The sequence below is a fragment of the Phaethon aethereus genome (genome assembly GCF_964289735.1).
Source record: "Phaethon aethereus genome assembly, chromosome: Z".
Taxonomy (NCBI): domain Eukaryota; kingdom Metazoa; phylum Chordata; class Aves; order Phaethontiformes; family Phaethontidae; genus Phaethon; species Phaethon aethereus.
In genome coordinates, this window is record NC_138577.1 from 21345050 (window position 1) to 21357930 (window position 12881).

At 39.1% G+C, this 12881-nt stretch overlaps 1 protein-coding gene across 2 annotated transcripts in view; it reads right to left on the bottom strand.

Moving 5' to 3' along the window:
* The window catches only part of PLPP1 (phospholipid phosphatase 1), a gene marked incomplete at both ends in the record, with an annotated part of 71649 nt that overhangs the window by 32576 nt on the left and 26192 nt on the right, over nt 1-12881 (bottom strand). The window contains 2 exons of one of the 2 annotated variants that reach the window (XM_082013370.1): nt 5049-5329; nt 8734-8885. In XM_082013370.1, coding sequence (XP_081869496.1) covers nt 5049-5329; nt 8734-8885 — 433 coding nt within the window. The remainder of the gene's footprint in view (nt 1-5048; nt 5330-8733; nt 8886-12881) is intronic. The other variant, XM_082013369.1, reaches the window with a different exon arrangement.

Consider the following 12881-nt stretch of genomic DNA (forward strand, 5'->3'; position numbering starts at 1 on the left):
TCACCAGAAGAACAGTAAAATATTAATTCACAGCTCCTGCTGCTGAACACCTGTGGTTTCTATTAACACTTTTGGATGCAAGAAAGCTAACAAACAGGATGCATGAACAATCTGCCATGGACTGACTAGAGTGGATAGGTCTGGTAAATATGCCTTAGCTTACCTATAAGAAATGGAGAAGTCCTCATTTGTACTTTCAGTGTCCTCTCTGCCTACACCTCTTTGAGGTATTTGGGTATCTTGCCAGCCAACTCTAAGGCAGGCAAAGGTAAGCAGTAGCAAGCCAGAAGAAAAAGAATTGGACGTGAATAGGAGCTGCAAAAGCCAAAGAGATCAGTAGAAACTGCTCACTCACATTCCCAATCAGGGTTACAGCCTAAGCACACCTACCTATTTTATTGAGCCCTACTGTGCTGATTTGAAGAAGGAAACAGCCATCTTCCAGGTCATTATATTTGTAAGTGCTAAACAAAGCACCTTAAAGGCAATCCAGCAGCATTAGAGTATACACTGGTATGCTACAAGTGACACGCTAATTGCTAGGACCAGTGACAGGAGGACCCCTTGGCTTTGATCCCTCCTCATTCATAGACACTACAACTTGTGCTTGTATAATCAAACTTACTTTTCTAAAACACTAAAACAAGCCATTGTCTCCCAGTAAATAAACTACCTGATATGAACTGCTGTACTCTTCTGCCCAGTGCAACTACATTTAAAAAATATGTCTTACTCACCTGTGTTATGTGTTTTAAGGAGAACTTTGCTATTTTGATAATAAAAATCACCTTCACAGGTCAAGCACTTCTACTGAGTTACTACTCTTACTATTTATTTAAATGGAATATTGCAAAGCTCTACACACAACTAGCTGGCATCAAACCTAGCAACACCTTCATAAAACCTTGAGAATCTAGTTCTGTGTAAGTCATTTACCCTCAGAAAACTGCCATGAAGTAGCTCATACCAAGCTTCTGTGCCTAGTTTAAATTAAATGCCCAAGACTGCCTGAAGAAAAGATTGTCTTACGAAGAGATACAGAAGAATACACAGTTTATGTTTACTGTTTATGTTTATTATTAATGATAATACAATTTAACTAGCAATTTTTAATATAACTAGTTATTTCCATGCATATTTTAGAGGTCTGCAAGTGCTACGTGCTTTCAAGTAATATATGCCAACTCTTACATGCATTTTTCAAGAAGTATGAACGATATTTACTAAGCACACAACTGCGATTGTGATCTCAGCTTAGTTTAACCACAAGTGGTACTGAAAGTGCAAACACACTATAAAAGTTGTCACAGAGAACCGAAGATATTTAAAACTGAAGAGGACTCTTTCAGCACAATACAGAGCAAACAAGATACTTAAGTCTGCAAGAATTAGCTTATCAAGCTCATGTTAGAAAGTAAAACCCTACTGAAACTAATTAGAACCCACAAGTACTTTGTTAGTTTAGACAACCAAGCATAAGTCCATTGTTTATATTAATGATAAAGCATACATGTATTTTAGCATATATTTTAATACTACTCTTATTGATGAATAATAAAGACCAATTATTATCTTACTCCCATGCCCCCATGTTATAACATAGTATTATGAGTTGCAAACATCAGATTTGCATAAAACAATACTGGAACAAAATATGCACTGGTGCTTGCCTGGAACACTTTCAGCCTCCAACCATAATTTACAGGCTTCCAGAAACATAGGGTTTTTTCTTGGTTTTATTTTTCAGAAGTTTGTTCAACGGGCTGTTTGAATCCACCTACAAATTTACACATCCCAGCACTGCAGAGTTCCATAGCTTAGTTCATCTTCTTAATCTTCACGTGGGAAAAAATAAAAATAACAAACTACTTCAAATGTTTTGCCTTCCAGTTTTGCTATTAGGAGGAAATGGGAACAATTGTTCATAACCTAACTTCCATACCACTTCTAAAGTACCTTCGGAGACTTCCTTCTTACACTTCTCTCTTCAACACACACCTGCTTACTCTATTTCAGACAAAAAGCTCTGATCTACTCAAGGATGCTGCATACCAAAACTAGTTTATATTTTAGTAAGTATAAGATGATGAGAAGGGATGATGAAAAGGGATGAGAAGTAAGGAGAGAACAAAACAGAAGAGTACCATACGTGGAAGCACACAATGGATTTTTACACTAGAAGCATTGTTTTCCTGCTACAAATTAAGAAATAGTAAACAAAGATTAGATTTGTCTTTTTGGCTGTATAAGTGAGCATGAATCTCTAAAGATATTCAAAAACATTCTCAAGCTCTACTACTACACAGGATAATAGGTTCAATTAAGCACACATGATTTGTATGCAACACTGATTGTCCTGTCATCATTCTTCCTTGGTATTTCTACCTGCATATTTATTTTGTGCAAATGGAGGTAGATGGCAGTAAGTTTGCTGCTAATAATTTTGTCCAACTGATCCAGAAATTCACCTCTGGGTTACAGTTTGAGAGCCTAGTGACCTCCTCCAACTTGCTGTAAAACTCACTGCAATCAAACTCCCTCCTTTTAGTGGCTTAAGTGTAAGGTCTATAGGCATATGACACAAGAATTGAAACCACCCTTTCAGATGTAGGGCCCAATTTCCAAAAGAAATCTATAATAATTTATGGGATCACTGCATCCATGACATCCACCTGTACAGGACAATGTCCCACTTTTATCTACACTTCTTTGATCACTCATTGACTTTTTGTTTATAGCTTCCTGTGCATGGAAAAGCCTCAGCTGAGAGCAGAAGCACCACAGGCGAGCTCATACTGAAGTCACTCACTTCAAGGCAAGCTTTGACCAAAAAGGAGAGCCATCTTACATGATTTTCTAGGGAGCAATAGGGACAACAGAAAAAGGGAACAAAACAGCAGCTGAGAAAACAAACCTAACAGCTCATACATCAAGATATGACAGACAAATCTTGCTTCCAATACAGAAGCACTAGTTGCACAGGGAAGAACAAAAGCTAAGTGATCATTATGCCATTGTTCCCTCATGTCATTCTCATACAACAGAAATCTGTTTCCTTGTTTGAGAATAAGCCAGCTTTGTTTTTCAGCATCCCCCCAAACCAGCAAATTTTATTTCAGGACCATTTTAGTCTCCTTTTCCCTCTTCACATTTGAGAACCGTTTTTAGACTCATGCAGAAGTCCAGCTGAAGACTCAGAGCTCTGCCCAAGTTGAATTTCAGCCCCACAGTTTCATGCTGAAAGCCAAGCAATTCTGTTTCATAAGGCACCTGGGGATGTGCAATTTTGTTTAAAGACTCATTCCATTTGGAAGTACACAAGTGTCTTTTCATATGGTAGCAGAATAACAAAAATTAATATCACTTCTACTGAGATGAAGCAAAAAAAATTTAAAACATTTTACTCCCGCCACAATGTAATATACAAATATGTATTCCCCTCCTCTTGTGTTGTAAGAAACCGTTTTAGCTTCTTTAAACTCTTCAGAGTCAGTTTCTGGCAATTACTTCTGCTAACTCACCCCACTAAAATTTGCAAAGCTGAGAAGATGCCAAGACAACCTGTTACCTTGGAGGAGGTAGTATCTCCTTTATTTCAATTATTAAGGTTGTTCTGCTACAAGCCAGACCTTTGAAAAGTAAGTAACATTTAAGTCTGACAGACATGCTGGGTAGAAATTCTTTGTTTTCTACATTTAATGTAAATCCTCTGTTTACTCTGCCTTTTTCAAAAATGAAGTTGAGAGTCATATAGAAAGCGACCATTACAAGTCTTCAAAAGTACATCACATACTTCCTGCAACAGAGATAAAAGTTACACCTTATCAGTGGATATTCTGACTCTACAGGGCTACTCATAGGCAAGGAAAGTCCATCCAATAAACAATGTCTAAAATACCTTAGAATAAGTAAATAAAGGTCTTCTAAGCACAATTATGGGCACTGCGAATACAAAAAAAGTGCTGCACATGAACCACACTCCTCTACTTTAATCTCTCAAGGAACAAACTCCAATTTATCTATTTACTACCTGAATGAAGTTCTGCTCTTTTTAGGATTATCTGCTATACTGCCTATCTATCACCATGCACTTGCTCCTCTACTACCAACAGCCATTCAAGATACAAACTACTCCCAGAACCTTTGAACAGCTGCTGTGCATGACATGGAGCTGGACCTGGTCCCCCATCAAATCAAGATAAAACATTTTCCTGTGGCTGCTGAGGAATACCATGCATGCTACTGGAAGATCCACAGGGGACACATGCTAGAAGAGCAAATGAGCTCAGAGGACAGTGAGAAAAACCTACACACATATAAAAACCACACACAGACGAAAATTCTTACTAAGAGGGTATATAGGTCTTCTGGAGAAAGAACGGCAAGGAGTTTCTCTAAAGCTAAGCCTACAGGGAGCTCAAGCAACTCTAATACCAGAAATTATTCTGAACATACTTTAACATTTCCAATAGCATTCAAACATTGCTATTTATAACACAGCTACAAAACTCCAATGTGTCAGATGCTTCATTTTTGTTTCTGTTATCTTGCTGCAGTTGAACTGGCACATAGTATTTAAGGTAATGAAATGCCTAATAATGAGAAAATCGAGTACAGTGACTCTTAGCAGTCCAGTGTATTTTTATATGGATTTGCTTTCACTCTAAATCTAAAGTTTTCCTTCCTATTCCACATCTAATTTTGAAGGCAGATCTCAAATTCTTCTCTTCATTGGGATGTGCAGACTGTACTAGCCTGCGCAATTTTAGAAACATAAATGGGAGCCAATCCAAACTGATCATGACCCACATTTTGTAAAAAAGCAGAAACGAATACCCAATAATTTATGCATTCTTCTGTACATTAATAAAAAACAAGTTTCCACAAATTAGAAAAAAATACCAGTGTCTAGACAGGGCTCAAAGTTTAAAATTCATTACAAGAAATTTATTATAGAAGTATGAAAAATGCAGTAGCCATACCAAACTCATCCTCCCAAGTTAAGAAACAGGTCTTGCAACCAAGTATACAAAGTTAGTCAAACTCACCTTCCCTCATTGATTTTTGCTCTGTCTCCTTGACAAGAGAAGTTCTCAATGTAACCTAGACTGCAGTTGATTCGTGTCCAGTCAGGCTGGCACACAGCGAGGAAGTGAGGACGCAGTCTACCTATGGAGTACTTGGCAATGTCTGTCAACGACTGGCTAGCAGCTGCTCCAAAAATGAAGGTCCCAATGGCTTTGTAAATAGTGGCTATATAGTTATTTCTGACAAATGAATTTGAGTGCAAATTATTATAAAAGACAGAGAGAGTCTCTCCTAGGATTATCTGAAAGAGAAATAAAGACAAAAGTTAAAGAAAGATAATCACTTGAAAAGAAAGCTATTACTCTACTGTTGTTAATACTCAAGACATGTAGTTTCAGAAATTACTTTTTTAATAAACATTAAGCTGCAAATTTAAATTTTCCAAAAGTCAGCAGTAACCATGCCCAAACTTTGAACACTTATGTAGAAGAAACAAAACTTTCACCTTACCCTGCTTCATGCTGAACTGTAATATTATTTTTCAGATCATTTACTAAAACAAAGCCTTCTCAGAGTAGCAGTTATCCATATTACTTGGCATGGCCCTGATCAGAAACATTTTCATCAGTATTACATTTTATTCTATGTTGAGTCTTTTTCAGCTAAACTTCTGCTGAGCAAAATTTGTCTATTTCATCATAAAGTTGTTAGTTTTTTGTGAAGCCAGAGACTATTCTGTAGGGTCTAGACTTCATTTCCAGATATGAAAGGCCAGTTACAGAAATTTCCTACTCCTCAGGAAAACTGAATCTTTTGGGGAGAAAAGAAAACTAATGAGAGTAGGGAAAGACAGGCATTACTGAGGTCTTTCCAAGGATTTTTCACCCTGCATGTCTAAGGTACATGCATCAAGTATGCATCAAGTGTTGACAGGAAAGCAGATTTAATTTTGTTTTCCTGCAACTTTATCTTTTGCAGAAAGTAAGTTTTTCCTTAAACCAAGTACAAAACTTCACCCCTGACAGGTTGGATTGTACAGAAAAGATCGACTCATACGGAAGATCAGATGGGGGGGGCTGTATGCATATATCTAAAGTGATCTTTTAAAACCCTGTAAAGATTAAATGACGGCTCTGTCTGTCACTTGAGAGTGACAAGTCCAGGATCCCAGCAAAGCTGAGCTTTGCTGAATGAAGCTGTTATTAGACACTGGGCAGAGAAAGTAGCTGCCAGCAGCTTCGCACTTTAAGGCAAATAGACAATCCCATCAGATGCGCGACACTGAAGTTTTACACTCTGCACCATACCAAAACATGGACTGAAGCAGAGAAAACACCAGAACATGGACTAAAGCTGAGAGAGTTTCCAGTAGAGCAGATGTTGGTAAGCTCTTATACAGAATCCGCCTATCCCAGAGAGTAACCTCTTAATGAACGACAGCTGAGCAGAAATATCACAGCCATGACTCTTAAATAATGAATCCCTTTTAAAAAAAAACACTGCTGCAAAACCTGCTAGAAGGTCACTTATCTCTGAGGCGACAAAAAATTACGTGATGTCAATGGAGCTACTTCATTGGATACAGACATCAAAGTACTCAATAATCTGTCTGAGCAATGAGTAAAGGACACCAACACGTGCTTTTACCATCTGGCTTTAAAGCAATCTTGACAGAAAAGCCTGATTTCACAACTAAAAGATGGTCCCTGATGTTACAAAGGTAACTTTTAGCTAAATGTTCACACAGACTCATATGGAGATTGAATAAATTCAAAGGAAATACATCTATTAAATATTACAATATTCACTGAAGCCCTCTCTGACTTGGGAAGTCCCTGAGCTGCAAATGGCGGGGAGCAAAATACCAAGGGCAGAACATCAATCTTTCTCTGCTCTATTCTTCTGTTCTTCCTCACTCATCTGTTTTAACCACTGCTAGAAATGAGGTAACAAGCTAGATGGGCTTCAGTTGTGACCAAGTAGTGCCGCTCCTAGGTAACACTGACTGCCAACATTAGTAACAAGGTGAAAAAAAAGCACCCTATCTTAAAAGGCTGGATCTTTTAGCATAAACGACTTGCCAGTTCATAGAACAGACAAAAACCAAAAGTTTTATCTGCTACAGAAGTATTTCTGGAAGTTTTTGAAGCGGTCTTCCAAGAAAAGGAAAGCTAAGTAAGACACAGTTTTGATTCCCAGCACCACATTTCTGAAGTTATGAAAAAAATTCCACCCAAGAGCAAACACGAGCTACAAGTTGACCTGTATGTTGGAACCAAGATATAAAAACATGTAATCCTATGTAAGGAAGAGTTAGATTGCCATAATAGCACTCCTGATTTAGCCCAGAGAAACAGCTGGCCAATACTACGGTTTACATTTAGCTGCTCCTTTTCCAGCTTTGATTCCCAAGATATGCTTGGATAAATATTTATACACCTAAAAATCTTATTTGGCATAAGAGCTTTAACTCTGCTCAAAGTGTAGCTCCAACGAGCTTGGATGTCACCCAGCACAGAGCAATGAGTAGAGTCTGAAGCTTTTTAGCACATCTGAACAGGGATCTTGAAGCCCCTGTTGAAGGGCTATTGTTGGAACTAAGTGCAGTCCCATGAGATGTAGGACACAAAATGGTTAACTACTGAGGTCCAGCTCTCCCCCCGGGCCATTGGGCATGGCCTCCACCACCTTTTGCCTCAGCACTGATACTGTATTCTTCCAGGAGACATTTCATTCAACCTAGCTCAAAGCTGCTGTTTTCTGCCAGGTTAAGGAATTTCACTAGCTTATCCTGGCTCAGACAAGCCACCAGAGGTGGCAAAAGACAGGGTCATAGTGGGACCTCACCTTTTGTCCATTGTAAGCTATTAGGTTAGCTCAGCTGACAGCATGCAATTATATCTTAAGGATACAGAGTCACTCTATGCTTGAGGCAGTTCAACTGAGCTAGGAGCTGTGGTCAAAGAGGCCAATCCAAACTGGCAGCTGCAGAGGCAACGTCTCCAGCTCACCGATCTGGTGTGATGAGGAGGGAAAGTAGAACAATACCCCATTTTCATGCAGCACCTAACCTTGTTGAAAGTAAGCCCTAGCATTAACTCAAACACAAATGGGACCAATGTTTTATCCTGACCTTTGGGGAAACATTCAGGGAAAAACTCCCTGACTACTTATTCTTTTTCTTCTAGTTATGCTTTTGATAAGTTCCCACTGGAAGCTATAATCTTTTTCTGTGAAAGAACTTAATATCCGTTGTTACAATTCCACACATACAAGTATTTCCAACAGCTCTGTGGCAGATAAAAATGCTGACTTAATAGGTCAAGCAAACCCATATTCTGAAAGTAGTAGCTCCCAAAATAGAAAAGCTTGAGACAGTTGCTTAAAATACATTAGCGTGTATGAATGATAACGGCAAGGAATGAAGTTTTGATATCTCAGATTACAGAATTAAGCCACCACAGTTCTAAGGTATTCTTTCTCTGTTCTATAATTCTAATTCTTTGACCTCAATTAAAGAAAACCTTTTAGTTATTCTTGCCAGAACACCATTTCTACTGCTTTAGCACCTGGTCTAAGGACATTATTTTAAAGTTGAGAAATCTTACAGAGTACAGTTTTAGAAGTTTGTATTAACAGATTGCCCCTCCTCCCTCTTCCCCACCCCCATTGAAATCAAATGCAATGAAGAAAAGTTTAACTTACAACAATTACACTGAAAGGAATAATTATTCCTGCTAACAACTTATAAGAAATGGTGTCCTCTTTGTATGGATACCGGATGGATTCATCACTACAGAAAACTCCTCTCTGGAAGGGGATACGTCTTGAATTGAGAATTGCAAAAGGCAAGCCAGCTAGCAAAAAGGAATAAAAAATACATTACAAAAGCAGCACAAATTCTGGCGATGATTATACTCCCGCATTTCCAAAGAGAAGCGCATAAAGAGGAACAGGCATGCAGCAAGTTAGAAGGTTATGCACTTCCTTTGGCCAATGATTACTGCCTTGCCTTTACAGCACCAGGAAGGACTGCTGAATGAAGGAGACCAGGACAGATTCCTCTCACCTTCACATTTGTGGCACATCAAATATGGAAGCATGACAAAACTATGATTGAGTAAATGGTTCAGTGACAACCACTGAGTTGCTCAATCTGCTGCTACTGCCACAGTTATTGACTATTTCTTTATATTCGAGTGAGCTGTAACAGCTGCCCCTTTACACGTTCTCTGGACAGCTTCAGTTAGAAGAGCATAAACCGCATTTCATGAAAGCAGAAAAGGGGTACTTCTCAAGGAGTGCAAGCGCAGAGGGAGTCTTCAGGAAGAGATATGGGAAAAAAGGAAAAGTTACAACTGCATGCAATCCTCTCACTTCCACACACATTGGGTAGTTCCCTGAACAATGCCGTCACTGCACAAGACCAAAAGCAACCAGGGCATGGAGATTTTATTCCCCTCTCTTCAACAAAAGAAGCAGCCTTCAGTTCATCCTAGCCTCAACAGAACACAAGATTAAGGCGCACAATGCTTTGTGCTATTGTACCTCAGGAGATCTGCAACACTAGCCAAAACTAGTCTTTTGAAGAGCAAAGTTTTTTTTTTAAAAAGCTCAAAATCGGATACAAATTACTACAAACTAGATAGAATCACATTTTTAAACCCTGATCCTCCATCCTTGACACACATACAGTGTCTGCACGTTCTGGTTATGTACAGGATGAACACCCTCAGAAAGAAATGGCTGTATGGAAAAAAGAAGTCGGGGACTACCAAGAATGTTCAACAAAACAATAATCTTTTAACTTAGGGATGTACAGCCCAGTGACATTAAAGTGCTTAAAAGCTCTTGATTTTGTGCTCAAAATTCAGCATTATATTGCACATAAAATGCATACAAGTTCAGAATTAGACAACAAAAATCATCTGGGGGGACACACTCCTTAACTACCAGTAAGGGATGAGAAGGATGAAAAACAGCCTCCTTCCTTCCTGTCAGAGAAAGATGTTGCTGTAGTCTCACTTGTCTCCTCAGGACCTCTGTGTCAGGGCATAGTCCACCTCTTCCTTTCCAAATAACACAGCTACCGCCAAGTAAGTGTGTACAAACAAAAGCAAAGATGGAAAGAACATGAGAAAAAGAAAGGATGAAAAAAAAGCTACCAACCAGTAAGAGAACTGTTAGGGAAGAGAAGAGGAACACTAAATTACACAGTCAGGATTTGCAAGGTGGCGAAAAAAAAAGACATAGGATTCTTTTCAACCATCTTCCCCCTTGAACCTCCACCCATGAAGTCCTCTTAACTAAGGAGGACTCCTGGGGTCATCACAAGTGGGACTTACAGTGGTCTCACCAATGACTTGCAATCAATTTTGTTCTTCACACCATGAAGTGACTGCTTAAAAGAATGCCTCAGTTTGAAAACAGATGCAGAAGAATGAATAACAAACATGGCTCATAAGGTGAAAATGTCTTTGAAGTGACCTCTGATGAATGACACACAGCTTTGTTCCACAACCAAGCAGTCACAGGCTTATCATAGTGCCCATGTATTCCAGCTAAGCCCGACGCAAAGAATCAAGTATCTTCTGCACTGTTACAGTCACAAAATCAATAGCACGCAAAACGTCCCCTCTGAAAGTGACAGGAAAAACCACTGTCATTGAGAAGAGGGGTTGTTTCCAGTTCTATGCCAGCGGGACTAAAACTGACCTTGTTCTGGACACCGTCCAAGCACACCAACAAAGCAGAAGAACAGCAGGATGGGCTAAGAGCCAAGCCAGAGCCTCGCCAAAACACTGAACCATTCAGACACCAGCCAGCACAGAGCCCTGGAGCTGGACTCTTCAGTACAGTGCAAAAACACAGCCTTTCCCTACCATGAAAAAAAATCCCTCTCCCTTCCTCCTAACAGTAAGAATAGCAGGGTTTTGAAAAACACTGCAGCCCAGGCCTCATTTCTGGGCTCCCCTTATGTTGGTACTCTGACAGCATGTCACAACATATCATCAGTTGTTCAGTATTTAGCTAACTCGTGCCAGGCAGGAGGCAGAAGCAATGTGCAAGGGGAAGGTGACTTGTCAACATAATGCCATGGTGTGTTTCCAACACCATTTATTCTATAAAATGTGTGGAATGAAAACTTCATCCTTTGCCCTGCACACCTACTAACACCAAGATTCAAAACTCTGTATTTGAGAAAAGTGTATTTTTTAGGTCTCCAGAACTGGAGAATGAGGCATGCACAAATAAGATTCTCAAGGAGGTAGTTTCAATCATGGTAAAGCAGTTGCTCACAAAACTAAGTCCAGCCTAGAAAAAAAACTTACCACCGCTTCAGCACACTGCCACAAATACTTGCGATTCATAGGTAGTGTCACGGACATCACATCACCAGCTTTGCCTCATCCATTTTAAAGACCTGCTCTGTGAATAATGGTGTCATGGTGGCTTACTCCTCATCTCCTCCTACCCACACCTGAATGTTTCAGCTTCTCAAGGTGGGAGAAAAAATTTTCAGGCTGCTGGAGTTATTCAGGTGGTTGGGGGTGGGGCTTTTTTTTTTTTTTAATGTAAAACCTTCTTTAGCAGCTTTACCTGCTGCTAAATCAGAAACGGAAGGCAACTGTATGTGGATCATGAGAATGAAGTCCCTCATGCAGTGATGACGTGTGCTTTTTCATGCAAAGGAGAAGCTGCTTGAAATGTGTGCTCACCCTTCAGCAATATTGAGATTACGATGTAATTAGTCTGTAATTGCTTGCAGCACCTTCCTATATCAAGATCATCAAAACAAAATAACAAACAACTCAAAGTTTGTTTTTGCTTTGCTTTTTAAGCAAGTAAGAACCAGCTAGAACAAGTCATTAAAATGCCTTCTCTTTCATAATTTCTTTTTGCCTCTTTTACTCTATCTGAAACCAACACCAATTTCCCAGTTAAGAAAGAAGACTTTGTAAACAGTTGCCTGAAGTCATAAGCAGCAAAATTCAGGTAAGACAGTATGAGTCTTCAAGTTCTAGGTATCTACCTGGTTTAAAGTAACAATTAATTGGAAGAGCTATGCATTGAAATATAATACTGCTAAAAAAGCTTGTATAGTAAACTTCATGAAGTGTTTTCTCTTCAGTTTCTCCCAACTGTATAACAGATTTAAAAAGTAATTCCACCTGTCATTCATCTTACTGCTGTTCTCAGCATATGTCAGTGCTGAAAGGAGACATGCTCCATGAAAGCTCAAGATAAAAGTCCTAATTTCTAAAAACCAGATTACAGTAAGGTTGATCAGATTGACTTAACACTGTTAAACTGAAAACTGAAGTCACAGAACTACAACATTTGTAATTCACCATTTACTCAATCCAAGGCAGTTGTTAGCCTGAAAAAACATGCCAGTACTGGCTTTTGATGTCTTTTTTGTTAAAGTACTCTCCAATGTACCCACTCAGAACATGCTCCATACAGCAGGTTTAATTTACTTCTTTTAAACATACATGGATTGGCTTCACTATTCACTGGTGGGAGACAGGAGAAAAGCAGAAGTCAAACCAGAGTGACAGCAATTCCTACTGTTCTGGCAAGTGAAGCCATTTAAGAAAAACTTCTCAATACTTAGGGGTTTAATTCAGTTTTAAATGAATTGGCAAAGCCTGGTTTTGTGGTATTTAAAGTTTAAAGAAAACAATCAAATCAAAGTTATTTCAAATATATAGCTCGTGTACTTTCTGCAGTGCAAGTCTCTCTCCCTCAAAGACAACAGAGACAGAAAAATACAGTGATTTTTTCACTAGTACAAGCAGGACAAACAAGCAGAAGAACTGGTCTAAGTGATGAAAGAGGCAAAGCCTCTT